Genomic DNA, 21414 nt, shown 5'->3' with positions numbered 1-21414 from the left:
AAACCTTAACTATTTTCATAACAAAAAAAGAAACATGATCTCTGCATGTGAAAATATTGACCATAAAACAACATATTCATATTTAAGTAACCAGGCTTTTGCTTTTTCCTGAAGGTTCCACCACTATATTGTGACTTTCACTCAAAAGAAAACTTTGCTGAACACAAATCAGTTTTTTTTATTAATTTATTAAACTTGGCTGAAACAGGAAAGGGTTTTCAAAGGAAGAGTGAAAATGCTGTTTCTATTCCTCAGAACTGACCAAATGTTTTTCCAATCAAGACCTATAGAAATTAGAAAATAGATGGATTTTTGAAATGAGCCAAACCTGGAAAACCTTTAATAAGTTTTGAATCTACAATAACACCCTGCTGTAAATAACACACAAACATGACGGTTCAAGGCATGGATCAGCAACTCCAGTCCTTTAGTGCTGCTGCCCTGCAACTTTTGGGAGCATCACACTTAAATAGTTAAAGAATGAGCCTATGCAAATCTTGCCGACATGTCGAAGAGGTAATTCATTATTTTATTCAAAAGTTGCATGACATTGACATTCAAGGACAGGAGTTGTAAATAAAATATCCTCATCATAAACCACTAAGATGTTTTTAAGACGTAAGAAGTCCGCCTTGGTCTTACTGCTTTTCTAACTAGCTGTTAGTGGCAGCCTCCTTGGACCAAGTAATCTGGATTAATACTAAATGACAATTCCAAAAGAGTTTTACATGGATAGAAACCGGTTATAACCTTTTCACCGAACGTCACTTAAACAATCCTAAACTATTCCTTTAGGTTCTAACTACGCGAGAACTTTCTGTTAAAACCAACCGTTCACCCGGCAAATTGTATTCCAAGAAACTCATTATATTAAAGTCAAAGGGCCCATATCTTAGCTGACGTTTATGAAAGAGCTTAAGCAGCATTAGCGCTGTCATGTCCTCTCAGCAGCTTTCCCTCTCACCTCGTTCCTCCCACCCCCCATATTCTCTCCATCATCAGACTTGCCGCTGGGCTGCCCACAGGAAAAGCTCCTCAGATTTAGCCAAATTACTTGCAGGAAGATACTCACCAAATGCACATATTTCTCTGTGTCCAGATCTTTGACTGGAGAAAGACAAGAAAACATATGGTATTAAACAATTACACAACTAGTGTGGTGCAGGCGTGAGCAAATGAGAGAAGATCGAGGCACGGAGACGAGTGATAGATACACAAAAAAGACAAAAAAGACTGACAGGAGAGTAAAGGAGATGGAGTGGAAAAGCAGAAAGTGATTAGGGTGGACTGTGTGCCTGAAGGGGAGGGCAGCTGTCTGAGAGAATGAAAGACAAAGATTACGACTGAAAATGGAGAGAAAAGAGAGAGATTATGAGAGACGGACGCACGGAGTCTGAGACTGGTTGTGGAGCCGCTGTAATGAGATGGTAATGCTCGGCCAACGCTGGGAACAAAAGAATTAAATCTAGCTGGTTTATTTATAGATCTCAACACAAAACATATTCATACACACGCATGAACGGATATGAGTGCCGGGATGAGCGTAGACTCATGTTCAAACACAGACTCAAAGACAAACATAGTAAATTTATTGTGCACGGCACAAGAGCTAAAACAAAGACAAACTGAAAGACACACACGTGCGCAAGCAGGCACCTTCATGGTGTGTGTTTTCTCATTACAGCCCACTCTGCCAGAGAAGCTCCCATCCAGCAGGCCACAGTCCAGACCCTCTGCACTGATCACAGACGGCCAGGACAGTGTTGCAGATTAGCCAGGGAGCACTACAAGCTCATAGCACCCCCTTGACGCTTTGAAGCAGGCGCCAGGTTTGGTGCTCTTGAGCCTATTTTTGGCACAACGTGAATGGAGAGAAGCACTTTTGATGGACAGAACCTGAAGAGAACCAGTCTCTGGTCTGGAGCTGATTATGTAAGGTGGATAACTGGACAACAAGCACAGGAGCCCATTAACGGCTGAATGTAAACTCATCTGTCAACAGGCAAAGCTCGGTGGATGCTGGACAATGGGCCAAATTGTGTCACATTTTTCCCGACAAGCTGACAGCTGCTAATGGATTACATCCACAACATGGAGGGGAAAAAATGCTTTCAATGAGCCGCTGTTGTTAGAGTTTCTGTCGTGATTTATTAGACTGGAAAGTATTTAGATATCAGTCTTTTCATGGATGAAGGGAAGGGGCGGCTGCTTGGTTTCACGTATGTTTACATGAGTGGATCATGTTCTTGTGATCGCCTGAGCATGTGCTGTTTCCAAGTGATTGAGTGGGTGAGTGTACCTCTCCACATCCGGGCAAGTGTGCATGACAAAGTGACAGAGAGTGGGCGAGTTTGAAGGTTACCTACCTCTCTCCAGGGTGTTTTCTTTCTTGTCTTTCATGCTCATGGCCAGCGACGCGCCCTCTGGGATCTAGAAAAGCGGGGAATAAGGAGGAGAAGAAGGATGAGGGGGCGAAGAAAGGCGAGAGAGGCCAGAGGGCACAGGTCAGGGGTGAGCTTGGGTGCACCAAAACAGTGTCATTAAGCATGCCCTGGAGGGCAATGTCTCGCTCAGAGGTGCAAGTGTTTGTGTATGTGTGTTGGTCTGCAGAGGTGGCTGGTTTTGCAGGGGCCGAATGCAGCTCATTAAAGTCAACCTGCAGTGAAATGGATTGAACAGAATCGCCAGTGAACCCAAACTGTTAGTACAAGCTTTGACTTGTTGCTCTCACAGCTCCGTCTAAACCACCCAGCGAAACTCAACGACACTTACCAAAGCATAGGTAACAGTTCAAAGGTCGAGAAGCACGGCGTGTTTGTTTAATCATGCACAAATCATCGCAGACATAAACACATACAAAACATTTAGGTAGCTGGAGAAGTAGATTTAAAAAGGCTTCCTGTTGTCACAACATCTTCGTTTTGCAAAATCTGCCTGATTTAGGAGGAAGATGCTTTGCTGGGAGGGAAATTAAATTAATATTTAAATGATAAAGAAATCAGCAGATGAGCAGAGCTGCCTAAGTTTTCAGCCAAGTGCTCACTGGAAGTGTAAAAATGTCCAGTTTCCTGTAGGTGAATTTACTCTGCTACGAGATCGCGCTAGAAACCATCATTGATGCGGATTTGGTCACTTCATGTGTTTGAAAATGAGGTCAGAGGAACCAAAAAGATGTCAGAATATTTTTTTCTAGTGGTCATACTGGCTATTGGAAAAATGAGAGAGAGCAAGAGTTTTAGCAGGTAACAGGAAGACTGAATGTAGTACAGGGAAGTTACTCTGTTTCCACCCTTTCAGGTTTCAAGCTTTCTCTGTCAGGAAACAGGATGGATTTGGAAATGTTGGCCACCCTTTGGAAATCTCATAGTTAAGTCATATTTCCAATCAATCAAAATCTGAAACAGGAGGTCAAACGTAACAAAAAGTGAAGATTAGAGATGGAAAAATAATTTTTTTATATATATATCTGGGTCACAACTCTAAAGATTGTGACCCAGATAGAAAGCCTCATTAACACTTAAATAATGCACTTGTATTTCTCATTTTATTGATTTTTAATAGTTCAATACAGGAGAGAAAATTTTCAACCACATAAAAGTCATACTGATCAAAAGTGATCAGCAATTATAAAACCCTTGCATTACTAAAGTTCAGAACTGAATTAGTCAACTCAGGAAAGTGTATGCTTATAGTTATTTTAGTTCAATGGCTGACCTTCACTATGAGGAAAGATTTGCATGCGGTATGTGCTGAGTGAGTTTTCACCTTTTTTTCTGCTGAACAGGGACATTATCCCTCAGGACTTCCAGATCTAACAAGTCCCAACATTTCCCACTCTCTTAAAGCCAATTACAGTAAAGTCAGAAGCTCAACAACATCAGAGTAAGGCTGAATTTCCCACGGCACACAGACAGGTATGTGCTTGGAAGACGGAAATGCCTCACAATGATTATGTGGGTTTGCTTGTTTCACTAACCTTTACGCATGAACTTTCACAAGATCTATAACCGCTTTCCCCCCTGCTGTGACTTAAACATGACATAGCATAATCTATGTCATGTTTAACCTTGACCTCATTATGTTTTGGTTTGAGGTGGAGGTAATTAATAAGTTTCTATTGTAAAAACAATTCAGAAACAGGCGCCTATGTTTCCAATCAGAAGTTTACATATGGTCATCATTGCCATGATTGTCATATTCTTTTTTTCTTTTAGTGACGCATTTGAATCATTCTCTTTTAAATTGCTTAGATAACAAAATAAAGCCATAGTATTTTCTTTTTCCTTTTTTTCCTTTTTTTGTGGACAGGGGGATGCGTGAAAACAATTGCCACCGTCTACAGTGAAATGAGTTAACAACACCATGGACTGAGAAAGAAGCTCTTGCTCCAAACTGGACACATTCAAGCTCGATAGAAATTTGCAGCTGCCCACAAAGACGGACCAAATGTTTGGCCACAACGGCAGAAAAAATGTCGTTGTGTTGAAGTTGAAAATGCCTAAAGCTAGCAGGAAACCAACCAATTGATCTGAGATCATTTCAGAACTGAAGAGTGGTCAAATATCCAGCTAGAATTAAGGCAGGCCCTGGTGATTCACGACAAAAAGTTTGCGATTTGGCTAAAGGACTTTTTTCTATCAGTGTGTATTTGTGAGAACCTTATGTGTGATATCACCCCGTGTAAATTAATTAAAACTCCACAATCAATTTAAGCTTCTTATTATTTTTAAGAACCACTGACGTTGTTCACCCTGACAAAAACGATTCAAATGCATCTTTAAAGGCACAAGCCCACCACAAGGAGTCCAGCAATACAATTTACATTGAGTTCTCGCCACTCGCATGACATCACCCACCTCAGCAGCATGCCCACACACACAAACACCCACCTGGTAATGGAAGACTGTGTTGAGTTTCTTTCGACCATCCTCCATCACTGAGGAGTTGTCCAGGTCCTGCAGGAGCTTACTGTTGCTGCCAGAGTCAAACCACTCTGAAAGAAGGAGAAGGAAGAAGAAAGTGAAGGACCGAGACAATTTTATTGTTAAATTTGGAGCAGAACGGGCGAGACAAACGACAGCCATGCTCCGGCTCTGTGTCATGACCTGTGGAAATATTCTCAGGCCATTAATCAAATCAGCTCTGCAGGCTCGGCAGCCTCTGAAAGCAATAACTCTTTGTGATTATGACTGTACACTCTCCTCAATGCATTCTGTCATTTATTATATTGCAGCCTCAGGTTAGTTGGGCTTCATGAGAAGAATTGACCTTTTTGCAAAGGAGATTACTATATCTTGGAGGGCTCGAGGAGGGGAAAGGATGGAAATAATCAGAGGAAATGTGTTCTTACCCAAGTCCACATCCTCTGCTCGAGGCCACTGGGAGAAAGGCAGGTTTTTATAAAAGGCTTCAATTATTTTTTCTTTAACTTGGCAGATTGTGTCAGTATTCATGACCCTGACTGACAGCGAGTCCATGCCACACCCCTGGAAGGACACATTGATGTTCTGACAGACAAAGAAAAGTAGGAAAAGAGTGTGTCACTTTCACTGAATGTGTTTTTGTTGGTGAAAACCGAGCAGCGAGTATGTGAAGTGTTCAACCTGTGGCTTGGCCTCAATGTTCTCACGGAGCAGCCACTCCTCGTTGAGGGTGTAGCGGGCTTTCCCGGTGAGGACGTCTATGGAGCCCTTGTTGATCTGCTGCTTGATCGCACAAAGAAGCAGGAAGAAAGGCTCGCCCACTGTTTCCTGCGAAAAAAGAACCGAGTCAATGCGCTTCTTTTAGAATCGAACTGTCTCTCAGGGCTCCTCTCTGTCCTCACTTTCAGGTAGCTGTACATGCAGATGGACATCCAGTTGGTCAGCATCTTCTCCACGACAGACTCGGTGCGGCGCAGCATCAGTTTGGGGTTCTTGGAAGCCGAAGCGTCGATAAGATCAACCAGCAGGTCTTTCATGATGCTGGTGTAATATTCAAGTTTCCCATGGAGGGCGATGGTGAGTAAGGACGCCAGGCTGCATCTGAAAACATCAGCAGAGGAGGCATGAGCAAAAAAAAAAAAAAAAAAACTCAGGCTTGTGCAAACATGCTCTGTCAATGTGTGGTCAGTGGATATTTAAAAATAATAAATCATGAGAACCAAAACAAGATTTAGCCTGGTCCAGTGCACCTGTGACTGCCGAGCCAAATAAAGGTCTGATCTAAGGCAGGGAGTGTCTGAGTCAATGTCCAGAGCTGCAGGCAGGGGATTTCCCTAACAAAGCTCCTTTAATCCAGCAGGAAGAGGCTCCATCGGTCAGTAAATTGCTGACACTGTGCAGGGACAGGGATGCAGTCTGACTGGAATTTCTCTCTGATTCACAGCTAATGTTGGGAAACCTCAAACAAACATCACATTTACCTCAATATAAAACTTGACCTGTTTCTTTCTCTCTCTCTCTCTCTGTTTGAGTGTGTGTGGCAAAAATAGAAAAGACAACACCATCCTGTTACCACCGTTTTGCGTGTTCTCATAAATAATTTGTTTGAGAAATACAGAGCAACATTTGGCTTTCAGCAGGAGATTTGTTTCTGGACATTTGCTTCTGATTTAAGGCAAATATTTTCTTGTTTGTCACTTTATTTGTATCCTACTAAATCCCACGCCTGTGTCTCTTGCTAAAAAAAAAATCCTCCATTGTTTTTATCACCTGTTTGTTTGTCTACAGCTTTTTGCTGAAAGGCATGCAAAATGATAAACTGCTTCTCTGCAGAAATGACAGCAGAAAAAAATAAACTAAACCAGTGTTGGTCAGAAGACCCAAACATTTCCCGGTAATGGTAAAATTCACCACAAATTGTGAAACTGGGTCATTATTACACACATTACAAAATCATCTGGCTTTTTAGCCCTTAACTTTAGTTGTTTAAAGTTAAAGACGCACAATTCATTCTTTTTTTTTTTTTTTTGCAATTGGCATTGATTAGTAATCAGCAGGTGAAAAACAGATTTTTTCATACGTATGAAATGCATCAGGATTAAGAACTCCCACTACATTTTGTTTAGTCTCATAAAAATTAGACAAACATTAGGGGGCGTAATTAGGGCGACAATTTCCTGCAGCACATTTTCCCTCCTTTATGATTCAGAGTCTTTGAAAAATTTGGAGTCGTCAAAATTAGAATCAACTCAGAACTCAAAGAAAACTGCTAGTTGGTCTGGGTTTGAAAAAACACTGATTGGTGCATCTCTACTGTTAAGGTAAAAAAAAAAAATAAATAATCAGTTTCCTTTCACTTATGGCTAACAACAGCTTAGCGATCTGTGTATTGTGTTGGAATCCCCAGAGAGCTGTCTCTGTTAGTGTTTGTCTGAAAGTGTGTCAGTGGTGGCTCAGCTCTAATAAGTGGCCACTTTGCAAAGGTCAACTCCAAACAAAAGGCTTAGTCATTCATAATTCTCTGCTTCTACCATTCAAGAGAGCAAAACACAGTTGAAATTTTAACCAGACATTTAAAGGCAAGAATATCATTAACATTTCAGAATTTCACAACCTATGATGTCCTCCAGACTTATTGGCACCTCTCAAACTAGACTAAAAAAACCTTAAAATTGAGTATTTCTTTACAGCAACACGTTTTTTTGATGTAGAAAAACTCTTCCAATAGTTTGAGAACATTAGGAAACTGTTACTGCCTTTGGTCTTCTTACTTTGTAAAAAAACTCAGTGCTGATAGAGTTCAAGCTTTCAATGAAAGACCAACAGATTTTTATTTACAGTCTCATGTTGTTTCAAAGTGCATCCTGCAATGCTCTCCAATAACTACAATGTTCCCAGGGTTTTGAAAACCAACATGACCCGAGCCTCCCAAATCTTCAACTGTACTGAACAGTGAACATAATTTTCTCTTCCACAAATTTGGCCTTTTGTGTGCTAAACTTATCTGGAGTGTTCCTTGGTAAAAAAAAAAAAAAAAAAAAAAAATCTCAGTCTTAGTCTCATGTGATCAAAGCATGAAATAGCATTTTTATGCTCATTATGGTAGGACAGAAAATGCTTTTTAATGACAAAAAACTGGTTAGCAAGTAGACAGTGTCTAATGTTTCTCATGGAGACTTCACAACACAAAGATGCCACTGTTTTAAACGGTGTGGACGGCTAACGATAATTTTAGTAACTGATCAGACAATTAATCAAGCAGTCTCAGGTTGGATTAGTGTTTATTAAAAAATTTACTGAAACACTTAGGCTTGCTTTGTACAATATTAGAAGTATGTATGAAAATGTAAATACATAATTGAACTCCTGTTTTAATTAGAAAATAAACACTTCATGTATTAACTATAATAAAGCATTTCTTTAGTGTACACGTGATCATTAGTAGCAAAGGACGCATCTGCAGCAAAAAAAAAAAATACTTCTAACATCAACATATGAAAAGCCTTTATGCCTTTATGCTTGACTTAGAACTGACAGTGTATGGCAAGTATGTTTTTTGGATTGAAAGGTGCTGAATAGGATTTTTTTTTAATTACATAATTTGAAATGGGTGAAGCTAAATTTAGACTATTAAAGGAGTTCTGAGTAAAACATATTAATAAAAAGGTTTTTTATGTATATTTTTTGTACAGTTTTGGATTAATATCTACTCAAGGTGTTCATGTCGACAAAAATGTTGCATTTAAGAGCCTGTTTTCTGAAGTTACTGACTAACTCATTACTAAATTAGCTTGGCAATTATCCATTAATTATGATTAATCTGATTAATTGTTTCAGCACAACTGGAAAGCACCAGGCCTTTCTGTTGTAACTAAAGACTGCGCAGTAATGAAGTAATAAAGGCAGCAGGTACCTGTCGCGCACAGCAAAGTCCTTCTGCTGCTCCAGGGCGTGGACGAACGTGATCAGGAAGTGCTTGTTATTGAGCAGAGTGGAGAACAGAGTGATGCCCTCCTCCACATTAGGTCGTGTTGTGTTGTTGGCCTGGTGACAGAAGATGACAGAGGCTGGGTGAAACATTTACTTCTCTGCATGATTTCACCCTAACTGGATTACACACCTGCTGCGCCCTCACTTATCATCTTCACCACCTCTCGTCTTATGTGACCCATCCAGTGAACACCTCATTCCTCTATTGCATCCTCTCCCCTCCGCTTCTTCAGCCACCTCCTCCCCCATTCAAGTTTTCTCCATAGTAGCTGTGCTCCCCCCTCCCGCCCCTTACAGTGTTTGATTGTGGCTAAATGTGCGGAGTCGACTTAATGAGTGTGGTCTATCAATGGGTGCGACTAAGCAGCAGCGTGATGAAGTCTTCCCTCTGGACCGCAGCCATATGGTGTGGTTTGCAGTCTGACAGAAGGAGAACAGGGGTGTCCATTAAGATAAATGCCCGCCTCTGAGATTTATTCGCTGTGACCTGGAAAACACTTCCTGCGAAGACAATGTGGATCCAAGGCACTTCATCACCGTTAGACAGGCTCCCCTGGCTGCCGACCCAAAACCAGCGCTGCAATCCTTACTTTCCCTCGTTAGACGCTGCACACGAACATACATGTGCTTTCACACTCAGCACACGTTAACAACCATGTGTGAAAGTACACACCTTCTCCCTCTTTGTGTTGTCTGGCAGTGTGCAAGCACAACTTGAGTGCTAAAACCTGGGTTAGACTTCAGAGAGGGCTTTCAGGGGCAGTACTGGGAAGTCTTGAGATTCTTAAAATGTATATTTTTAGTGCATTTTGGCACCTGGTAAGGTTACTGTCACATTTTGGTTTCTTCACCACTTCAGTGACACACACTTCTTAATTTTGACCGTTCATCTCCAGAGATTTCTTTGCTCTTTTTGCTACTTCAGCTGGTTACCTGGCGCTCTCCAGTCTATTAACGACTGTCACCGCCGCAGTAAAACATTTGTTACATAGTTTGAGGTTGTTTTTTTTTTTTCAGATTTAAATAATCTGTTCATTTAAGGTAGACTTAATTATTGATTGATTGCTTCAATCAATAATTGTCCATGTTTTTTTTTTATTTAATAAATCCTGAGTTATGAAGTGGGAATAACAATTGGCTAAGACATAGAGCCTTTCAGAAATTATTCAGATTTTAGGATTTTCTTTTTTTTTTTTTAGAAATGGCAAATTCAACTATCAAATTAATAATTTGTAAAATCAAAAGTTACTTTACAAATTGACTATAATCTTATTATAACTTTTGTGGTTATGGTGCCAAAACTGGCTCTGTCCCAGGCACCCACATGCTTCTAAATCAGGCCTGCACAACTCACTGGAGGTAGATTTGTTTCAGAGTCAGAAGGGAAAGATTTCCTCTCAAGCTTGTTTTTAGTGCATTACTCACTAGAAATGATTAAATAACACAGTGGCACTCAAGAACATCTGAGCTCATTCACATGTACTCTACATCCACATCATTACAAACCAGATATGTTTTAAATTGATACTATTGCATGCTGTTGCTCTGCATCAACAGTCTGTGGGATTTGAACAAAAAAGACTGTAATATTTATGCCTGTCCAGCAGGTGGAAACAATGTCATCATTTATTTCATCAGCAGTCAAAAGAAGAAGGATGGCTAAAGCAGTGCTAGGTTAAAAGTTCTAAATAATCGTGTTTGTTCTCCCAAAGCAGTGTTTGTTTTCAACTTCTTTAGGTTACAGTTGAAGTTTAATGAAAACAGAGAATGTTGATGTGGAGGAAAAAAAATCCTTTTTCAACACTATTTATTTCTTTAGCACAGAAAGTGATAATGAGAAAAGTGTCTCATTTTAAAAAAAACAAACATGTATGTATATTCAATCCACATGTATGTATATTCAATCCACACAGAAAAACTGTAGGGAATTTAGAAATTTCAACTTTGGAGGCAATTTTTACTCTAGCATGTAGTCAGGAGGTCCAAATGCAGCAGAAAATCTCTGCTTGGGAAAATATTTAAGTTATTGTGGAAAAGCCCTTAGGATGACAAAAGCAGACCTTCACCTGCCAGTCCTGCAGCAGCGGATGGGTCTCTGGTATCACCCGGGGTCCAAGAGAATCATTCACGTAAGTGGGCTGTACCAGACTGTTCTCATAATCCGAACACATCTGAAACACACATAAACACACAGCAAACTGTAAAACAAAGAGTGTTGTATTCGTCAACATAGGAAAGAGGGACTGAGAGGGAAAATAATGAGCTGGGCACCAGTTGTTTGTGTTTGGATTGCCGTCCAGAACTGAAAAAAACCCAGAGAGCCTCTTAAATGATCGTGTGAAAGAGACATGACACGGTGAAACCACAAGTTATGAACAGAAAAGGCTTTTTGAGACAAAGTGAAGCAGAGCTAAAAGGCAGCATTTCAGCTCGGTCTGTCATTTCAGGACAGCTACACTTGGCCTGTGTTCTGACTGTGTCTAACACTGTTTAGTGTGTGTAATCTCAGACAGCCAGAAGCTCTAGTGGAAAGAAAAACAAAGGGCCATGAAGGACAGTGTTTGCTGTCTTTATAAAAAAAAAAAAAAACTTTGGGGAGATGATGGCAGGGGTGCAACAACCCAATTCAAACACATTTCTAAGCAGAAAATTGGTAGTGTCCACACTACAGCCGGTGTGGCTGAAATTGTGCAAGATCATCTATTGTTGCAAAACACTGTGGGCGTGGGAGCTGAGAAGGGAAACTGTTTCGAGGGAAAATTTGCTTGTCTCACTGCCCGTCATTGTTCTGTCTCCTTGAAAGATCATGAATGTGGCTGCAAGATGAAGCCCTCTTTCTCTATCTGTGGAAAAAACCCACTGAGACATGCCCACAGTGTACCTTTGTGGTAGATGTCATGTGAGAAAAAATGCTCACCCCATTTGGTAAACATTAATTGTCCTGCAGGGTTCCAAACTGAAGCGACTTCACTCGACAGTTACCTTGTGTTTAAAAGTTCCAAGGTGAATTTGTATCCTGCATATTACCAACAGTGGGAAAAAAAAGAGGCGGGCCAGGAGTAATAAAAATATGAAAACTCCCAGTGAGAAAAATGGCAGTGTCAGTCTGCCAACCAGACTCAGATAACGCACTAAAAAAAGGTTTCTCACCTTGGGGAAGAAAGTGCGCGTGACAAACTGTTTGTACTCCAAGAAGGGGATGCCCTGGCTGCGATTCAACTCCTTGGTCAGATCTGTCATGTCTGTTTGTAGCTCTGCAAAGCCTGCAAGGACAAAACATAAGGAACAATGAAACCTATTGTCTGGATAAGAAAGTTATTTTTCTTGAAGCAAAATACGTTAAGATGTGTTTGGGTTCTGATGCTCTGATTACTGTCTAGGGTCATATCCTTGATGAATATTAAACATAGAAAAGTATAATCCTGTGATCTTTTTCCCGGTTTCGTTGCCAGACTGTGCAGCCCGTCTCAGTATGGAGGCAAATATTTACCAAATGCCAATCACAGCAGCCAAATCCAGTTTGAGGCTTTTATCCAAAACATGTGTGCAGGCTGAGGTTTACATGCAGAAACGGTATCAGCATGTCCAGACACTGACTCCTATCTACATGCTAATACTGCAGCAGTGCTGCGTTTCAGCAGACGACGATGTTCGCCTCTAATGAGAGGCTGGAGATATTTTATGGGAACATACTTACTTCCACAAGAGGAGAGACATATTTAGGTTAAAATCGCAATTTCTTTAGAGTCTGTCTAATAAGGACGAATAAAAATGAAAGATCCAGAGGGATTTTATGGTGTCTTACAAAAGTATGTGATGCTTTTTTTACATTACAGCTACGAACCCTAATACATTTCATTGGGATTTTAGACAGCATACCTCAATTAAGCCCTACATAATTGGGAAGAAAAGGGCACATTGTTTTTTTTACAAATGTAAATGTGTATAATGCTATGCATTTTTAATGTCCTTTATTCCCATACTATTAAATAAAACCAACCAATTGCTTTCAAATGTCATTGCCTCAGAGTAATTTAATATCAGCAAAGTCAAAACTTTGTAGAGCCACCTTACAAGTCTCCATTCATTTGTCTTTAGAAAATGGCTCAGTCTGCAACAAATAGAGTAGAGAACATTAATAAACATTTGTTTCTTTCAAGTCTTGCTAAAGTTGATTTTAATTCTACACTTTGACTAGGCCTTTTTAACAGATAAACCTTGTTCCTCTTTTTAAAAGGCTGTGTTTAGGTTGAATGACCGGATTCGTTTTACTTGCTAAAGATAAGCATCTTGACAGCTTGATGCCTCCACCATCACTCTTTCACTGTGGGTGTAGAGTTCAGATGATGCACAGTCTTACTTTATACCACACATAGGCTTTAGCTTCTAGGATGAAAGTAATCCAATTTTTTTTCGGAATACCAGCATGGCCCTTGATGTATGGATTATTACTCCTTTAAGTTATTTATCCTCTCAACTAGATCACATCATTTGGTCCGGAATAAATGGAGAGGCTAAATATAAAACCATCCCTGTGCTTCTGTTTTCACACAAACTCCTCCAATGGGAGCAATGTTTGGACCATCAGTTTCCTGTCGTCTTTTACCCCTCCTTTTTTTCCCAAAGAGCTACTTTCCTCTCAGCAGAAAGATCCCTCGTTTTGTGCGCACTCACCATGAACTCGTCCACAAATCTATCTATGTCCTCTGACTAAATAACCTCGCTTCTCCTCCTCCTCTCCCTCCCACGCCTCCGCTTCTTCCCCCGGCTTGCGGCCCTCGTTCTCGTTCCTATCGCTTCCTCCCTCCATTTCTCTTTCGCTATCCGTCTCCCCCTCCATCTCTGCTCCATAAATCTGGGCGCTCAGACATGGAGTGGCCTTCACTCGGGCCTACTCTAATGTTCAGGCTCAGACGTAAACATTCAGACACACAGAGGCTTTTTTCCTGTAGATGCAGGACATACAACGTGGCCGCTTGGCAAATCTCTGTGTGACTGATCATTTGTCAGGCTCCTCATTTTATGAGTCACGCTTACGAGGCACAAATCTGTCAACTTTTGTGTCTCCTTCCCACTTCAGATGAGACAGCCGGCATTGCACCAAGTGCCATTTTTTTTGCACGCAAACGCAAGAACATATACATACAAGGTTTTACATGTCACAGTTCCTCACCTTTCCGGATCTCCTCTCTGATCTGGGACTCCATCTCCTCCATTTGGAGAAGAGTTTTCTGCCAGTAGCGTTCAGCCCTCCGGCTCTTGGTGCAGTACACGACGAGAGCTGCGAACGACAGCAAACGGTGAGAAAAAACAAACAGGCGCTTCACACAGTATGGGGTCAAAATGGCTCAGAAATATTTTCATTAACAATTTTCAGCAGAGCCTCTGTGTCACAGTTTTCTAAATTAATTTCAATCCTACAATATTGAATGACACATTGTCCACATCGCGTAATGGCTAAGCACAATTCATGTACACACTCTCTCATTGAGAGCATTACTCCTAAAATGTCTGGCAGGAAACAGAGGGGCTTTTGTGAATTTATGATCCAAAATGGGAAACGGTGTGAAAGTACACACTCGCTTTAATTTTCGTACACCTGCCCTGCAGACCATTTTGGTTTCTGACTACAGAGAACAGACACAGACAGAATTGGGAACACTGGAGTCTTTGTGCGCTGGGTACTAAAGAGGGATGAAGCAAGTGCAGGAAACTAGAAGTCTAGAATTCCTTTTATCTCTTTCCACATCTGGAGCATCCATAGCTGCAGCAGGCACACATCCATCATCTGCTGGCAGGCCTGTGTGTGCGTATGCGTGCCTGTGTGAGAGTGTGCTGGACCTACCCACTGTGCACAGAAGCAGCAACACGCAGCACACCACAATGGACACCACAATGGCCAACTCGCTGCCGCCGAGCTGCACTTTGGTGATCATGTGGCGAAAGTTTCCCACTTGCACCTAGAAAGAGAAAGAAGAGTTCCACATAAAACTGGGTCACGTTTGTTGAAACTCTGGCTTCTGTTTTTTCAGAATTAATTTCACAGTGGCAATTGCAAATACCGCTACTGATCATTTTATCAAAGAGTGTGTTGCTATGATGAACAAAACAAATACAGAAACGGCATTAAGGTGTAACAAAGTATTATTAAAATGCAAAGAAATCACAAATGAGAGTAAATAACTTTTCCCCACCCCAGTTTTCAAACCGTGCTCCAGTTTCCACTAGTGGTTATATGGATGTTTTCAGCAGAAATGTTTGTATCAACCACTAATTAGCTAAATATAAAGCAAATTGGCAAAAGGAAAATAAACTGAGATTTAAATTTCAAACATACAGCCAAAGAGATTATCTTTTTTTCATGCACATTAATCGCTTCAACTGAAAAACTGCAGCATCCAAATGAGAGAGGCACAGTGCAAACGATTTTAGGAAACTGTGATGGATGACAATGAAGTATAGGCCTGTCAAGTTGTGTCAGTTTTGTAGACAGATATGGTTTACAAAATCTCCATTTATATGATTTAAGGTCATTTTAAAGAGATGTCAAAGAAATTCAGAGTAACGTTTTTGCCTGTCAAAGAAATTCAGAGTAACGTTTTTGCCTGGTATAAGCTCATGCTGTCCCTACCACACCTGTTGCTGTCACTGGCATTCAGCTGGCAGAAAGAAGGATTTAGGATTTGTATTTAAGTTGCATAACTGACAAGGTTGGCAGTTTGGAAATATTTCTGGTTGAGGAAAATACACACAGTAAAAGCATGGAAGCTAAAGGAGCGCTGGTTAGTCTTATTAAGGTAATACTATCTTAATGTTACAAGCAACATATCTGTAAAACAGCTGAGTCAGAATAGTTGATGTAAATATGAAACATTGGATTTCGTCACATTTCAGAGTTAAGCCTGTGATACTCTGGTATTTTTATTCAAGATTATCACGACTTAATCTCATGCCATCTCATGCCTAATCAGTGACAAACGCTTTTGTTTACATGTGCTTCAAGTTATTTGGGACATTTTAAAATATTTGCTAAGCCAATAGCACTGCATCAAATATGCACTGAAACAATATAGCAACATGTTTAAAGATCCAAGATACATGGCACAAGAACATGCAAGTTTTTGGCTTTCTGATTCTTTTTCCATGTTGGGAGCATAAAAATGTTGTTTTTGATAAATGGAATTCATAATGTGGTGATTATAGATGAGGAAGTTTCTAGTTTTCTTTTTTATTGAATGAGAAAACAGCAAACTGAAAAACAGCACTTGATGTTGTGTTACCGTTGTGAAATGTCACTAAAAACTTCAAAAACTTTTATTAAAGTAGAAGAACCATTTCAAATCATAATGATGGTGAAAATAAAAAATGTAAATCTTAACAAAATCACATAAACCTATATTTTATCCATTTAGAAATACCACCTCTAACTTGGCAGCAGATGATGCTGTTTAAATTTGTCTTTAGTGTATGAATAAAGACAAATTATTCAAATTACACTTCTTAAAGTAACATTTTCATATCCTTATCACCTAAGTCCAAGATGCCAGTGACCTGCTTTCAGAGCAAAGAACTCAGCAAACTATTCCCTCAGAAATTAATCAAGATTTTCCTCTGACATTTCTGTGCACAGAGTAGCTTGTTCACCAAAGTTCAGTGTCAAAAGTCAACATTTACAGGCTGCAGAAGACTTTCCAGGTGAAAGTCTTTCATTCTTTATGTAGTGAAGTGACATAAGATTGACAACATAATGGTTGTTAAATTACTGTAGTAATCATTAGGTTCTTTGTTAAGTAACATTTCATGCTTTGATTACGAAGTCTCTTCTTTATTTTAACATCATTCAAACAGCTAGATATTGCTTTTTAAAATATTTTTTAAGGTGCTGCCTAATAGAAATCATCAACAGCGAACTCCAAAGCTGCATAGCGGTATTAAAAGCAATGTAGCAGCACTTTAGATGGGCTTAAACTGAGCTGCTGATGTTAGCAGCAGTAAATACAGCTGCAGTAGACTAAATAAAATGAAATACAGGAATAAACATTTCAAGCTGAGTTAATTTTAGCTACTGTCCCTGGGTATGTGCTTGAGGTACGATAACCTTTTATTTTCTTCTTCCGTTAAATTTCTAATCTATTACATACAGGCAGTAAAGTGTATTTGAAAGACAGATACAAAGATGAAGAGAGATGAGCTCAGGAAGACAGAGCAGGTATGAGGAGGAATAACATTAAAGAACTCGTTTATTATATTTTTATCCCAGGACTGCACCAGAATAGCACGTTCCGATTCACATATGAAAATACTTTTTTCCTTGTGTTTTATGCAGCTTCTCAGTTAATCTTAAATCACGAACAAGCCCTTTAAGCTCCTGTCTTCTTCAGTCTCTCTACTCCCAGGCTTTGCTGAAACCTTTGCCCCTTTTAGCTGCACAGTGGAGCCTCTAAAAGCCAACTGCAAGCCCACTAAGTAATTATTTTTTAACTGATTGTGAAAGACAACTTTCCTAATCCACAGTGCTGTGCAAAAATATTCATACCCCCTTGAACTTTTCAGCTACTTTCTACACTGCAACTGCAACCTTTTTGTTGATATTGTATGTGTTAGATCAACACAAAGTGCTGCAAGATTGGGAAGTGGCAAGAAAACAATACACAGTGCAAAGGTAATTATACCCATAAAAATGCCAAAATAAAGAAATCTTTCTCAAAGTTATGCCTCACTAGTCACACCAGTGAGGTAGAAAAATATCCTTGAAGTTGTTTCACAATGGTTAGTTTTAGGCTTGTTTCCACCCCAAACCAATTTCAGAGTGTTAGTTTATATTTAGTTGGCAAAAAATAAGGACAGCATCTTTTCTAAATAATATATTTAAAGCCTTTAGCAATAGGGGCGCAGGTGCTGGCGCACACACAGACAAGCCTATCCATTTTGCAATGGAGACAGGTGCACACATGCAAAAAAGAAATTAGGCTGTAGGTTTTGAAAAATGTTCCCTCTCTCAGCGCTGGAAGAGTCACCCAGTTCAAACTAACCCAGATGTGGCAAGAAGCGAACTTTCACTTCTCCCTTCTGATTAGTCAGCAGGGTCCTCTGTGGTCTCAGCTCACTTCGTTCCCTCCTCATCTGCAATCCCAGCATACTTCATAAAAAGAGACTCAGATAAAAAACCCCTCCAATCCTCAAACCAAATCCTTCTTACATACAACTCTGTGGGGGAAACAAGCTCATTGGGTTCCCTTGCTTTCAACATTCCTCCACCCCCTTCGAGTTCAGGCTCTTATTTACACGAAGCAGCCGGAGAAGGCCTTCTTTTTCCAGAGACTGCACCACTGTGACCCGGTGTAATGGAGGGGAAAATGCCATTGTTCCATGTTCCTGTTTCGCTTGGGGTAGAAAAACATCGCTTCCTCACGTCTACTGCTACAGCACTTCAGAGCCAAGCACAACACAGGCATGCAAAAATAGATCTGCTTCTTAAAGTAAGTGGAAAAAAAACCCCACTAATGGCCACAAACTTTGCCTGAGCAAAGCATATGAGCATTTATTTGAATCTGCCGACACAAATGCGAGAGCTGTATTTACAGCCTTGTCAAATGCAAACACTTCCTATTTGCTCATGCGCAGGCAGCCCACCCATTTCTGTTATGACATTTCCTCTGACCCTTGCTCTCTACTCTTGTTGTTGCTAATTACCCCTGTTTACTCTGAGTGATCTTGATAGACAGAAGAGGTGGGCGCGCACCTGAGAGTGCTGTAGGTACAAGAAAGAGGTGGAGGAGAAATAAGAGGCTCTTATTTCTATTTCTGTATAAAAGTGGAGTAAACTTCTCTGAGAGCACAACTCAGCTGAAAACATATGCTTCAGAGCTTTCTCATCAAAAACTAGCAGTGTAGTTCATATCTGAATATGGATGAGCTGAGTCCCTCCCAATGAAGTGCTGTCAAAGTAGATCAGAATGGACAACAACATATGTAAACAAGTATAGAAGTGCTTTATGGTTTTACTTAATAACTTGGAAGAAAAACTACTCCATTGGAACGTGAGATCATTGCTGACTCAGAATAATCGTGTGGCAATGTGAGTGACAAGAAGTGAAGGACACAAACATCAGTTGATAAACACAATGTGTCACTGTTTTGTTGCGACGTTTTGTCACTAAGTGACGGCTCAGCACCCCAGCTAATATTATATTGTCATGCTTAGAAACCTGAAACCATTCATAAAACATGTTAGAGGTGGCTCAGACATCTTACTTACAGCGCATGGGTTTCTGCACACTAAATCTGTTTCAGTTAACATCACAGATGGTTTGGATTCTGACTAAACATTTGGCTTAAATGCTAAATGACAGATGGGTGAGGAGCTGAAATTATCAGGGTCTGTTGAGCAATGATATTCAAGATGAGATGAGACGAGGGTCTGTGTGAAAACCGTGGTGAGGATGTGGTGTTTGTACTTACGGTGACAGGAAGCTCACTTTCGCTGGACCTCAGCTGCCCGTTGATGGTGCAGTGGAACAGCTGGTCATTATGGAAGCTGATGTTACAGGGATAGGAGCCAATCATCACCGAGTATTCCTCCGGCACCAGCTCCAGCTCACTCGGCACTTTCTGCTGCAAAACATATAAAAAAAACAGGAGCTGGTCAGTGCCATGAGTTGTCTCCCCTATGAAGAGGCCTGAAGATGCAAAGCTTTACCCCACATGCACATACATTACTTTTCTTTTTTTTTTTTCTTTTTTTTTTACAGTTTGCAATCTTAGACTTTATGAGTTGGACCTGCATAAAGTAGAGAATGATTGTGATGCAGAAAAAATGAATGCACAAAGTTTCAGTTAAATATGAAGCCTGAAAGAAGTTTTGTAGTAATTTGTAGGAATGTAAATCCCCGAAATAAAATCCAATAGATTCTGTTTAGAATTGCCTTACACATGGTGGCAACAAGTGGGAGCAACTTTATTTAGCCCATCCTGGTTTTCTCTTCTGCTAGACTTTTGTTCATAATTATTTTGGTTGAGCTGTTGGACAATTGTGTCTCTGGTTTTGGATCCTGTGCTCCTGGAAGCTCTTTTATTTTATTTTATTTTATTTAAGACAGTTATGATGCATAACCGTGGCAACAAGACATTGGTTTTACAACTGGGGACAACTTAGTATCTCAAAAACTCAAACAATAACTGAACTATGACCCCAAGTCCCTCAGGAGTTGAAAAGGAGACTTCAAAAGCAGAGCTTTTTTGACTGCTTTTCCCTATTTAGACTTCTCTTTCTCTGAAGTTCACATGTCTGGTTTTTGTAAATTGACTGAGACAGCTGCTGGCTATAACAATTAAGAAAACTGTGAAGATAGCCCATGTTGCAGCACATCATTATTATGCTGCTGAAGCCATTAGCCCTTTAGCGCCAGAAATGGTAGGACAGTCATTCTGTGCTGCACATTGCCCTGTAAAAGTATTCACACTCCTTCACACTCCAAACTGCAGTGAACGTAAAAGGAATTTTATGTGACAGACATACACAAAGTAGTGCATAATTGCTTAGAGAAAATAAAAATTTTTTTAGAACATTTTTCTAAATGTATTTAAATATATATCTGGTGATAGGGTATTATATTTACATCAAGAACTTATGAAAGTTTTACTTTTATTGTGTTTTGTTGGTGAAATAAATAAATGCATTATCATTAATCGTCATCATCAAAATTAATCTGCCACAATTAACCGTCTTCAGAAGTCACCCTGTTATTAATAAGAGAACATTAATATATAATGTCTGTATTAGTGGTGGGACTTTAACACGTTAATTTCAATTATAAAGTTACATAAAATTAGCATTTTTCATTTTTTTACATGCAAAAATCCTAAACCGGAACCTTTTTATTGGGTTTGTGGTAGGCCCATAAATCTGATGCACATTTATACTGATTTAATCTCAGTATAAATGTAGCTGTTCTTTGAAGAGACCAATCACAGTTAACTTGTGATTGACGATGTCTACCTGTAAAGTATAATTGAGCGTCATAGATGCTCTCCATCCCCTCTGATTGATCTTCAGCTTAATTGGAAGGAGCTCAAATCTTTTTCCTCAAGATAATCAAAGCTGGATGAGATTAAGACTTGCAACTGTAATTGCAGAAAAAGGTGATTTTACAAAGAATGTAACGTTCAGATTAAGTGACACACTGTTAAATAATGGGATGGGTAGATTTTTAAATGTAAATAAAATTGCAAAGAAATGCATTATTATGTTCTCACTTCACAATTTAGTTCTATTTCTGTTGGTCTATCAGGTTAGGGTTCAGTGAAACACTATAAAGTCTGGGGTTATAACATGTCAAAATGTAAGAGATCTCCTGGTGTATGAATACATTTGCAATATGCTACGCTGAGTTGAGTCCAGAACACTCGGCGCCTTCACAGAGGTCTGTGGCAATGAATCCAACTATCCTACTTCTACCTCCTCTCACTGCTGGGAGTGGGAGGGGGTGTCCCTACATTAATT

The 21414-nt window shown here is 39.9% G+C and overlaps 1 protein-coding gene across 4 annotated transcripts in view; it reads right to left on the bottom strand.

The window, feature by feature from the left end:
* Nucleotides 1-21414, bottom strand: part of plxnd1 (plexin D1) — a 92114-nt gene that overhangs the window by 9244 nt on the left and 61456 nt on the right. The window contains exons 19-30 of one of the 4 annotated variants that reach the window (XM_055045994.1): nucleotides 19374-19526; nucleotides 14758-14872; nucleotides 14086-14193; nucleotides 12063-12175; nucleotides 10973-11083; nucleotides 8836-8966; nucleotides 5825-6023; nucleotides 5604-5750; nucleotides 5351-5507; nucleotides 4890-4993; nucleotides 2367-2430; nucleotides 1073-1107 (exon numbers count right to left, since the gene is read on the bottom strand). In XM_055045994.1, the coding sequence (XP_054901969.1) occupies nucleotides 1073-1107; nucleotides 2367-2430; nucleotides 4890-4993; nucleotides 5351-5507; nucleotides 5604-5750; nucleotides 5825-6023; nucleotides 8836-8966; nucleotides 10973-11083; nucleotides 12063-12175; nucleotides 14086-14193; nucleotides 14758-14872; nucleotides 19374-19526 (1437 nt within the window). The remainder of the gene's footprint in view (nucleotides 1-1072; nucleotides 1108-2366; nucleotides 2431-4889; nucleotides 4994-5350; nucleotides 5508-5603; nucleotides 5751-5824; nucleotides 6024-8835; nucleotides 8967-10972; nucleotides 11084-12062; nucleotides 12176-14085; nucleotides 14194-14757; nucleotides 14873-19373; nucleotides 19527-21414) is intronic. The other 3 variants (XM_055045995.1, XM_055045998.1, XM_055045997.1) reach the window with 3 other exon arrangements.

This window comes from Poeciliopsis prolifica, unplaced genomic scaffold, assembly GCF_027474105.1.
Source record: "Poeciliopsis prolifica strain line A6 unplaced genomic scaffold, Auburn_PproV2 SCAFFOLD023, whole genome shotgun sequence".
In the NCBI taxonomy this organism is placed as follows: Eukaryota; Metazoa; Chordata; class Actinopteri; order Cyprinodontiformes; family Poeciliidae; genus Poeciliopsis; species Poeciliopsis prolifica.
Note: the sequence above shows the minus strand (reverse complement) of the source record. Positions and strands in the feature narration are given on the sequence as shown.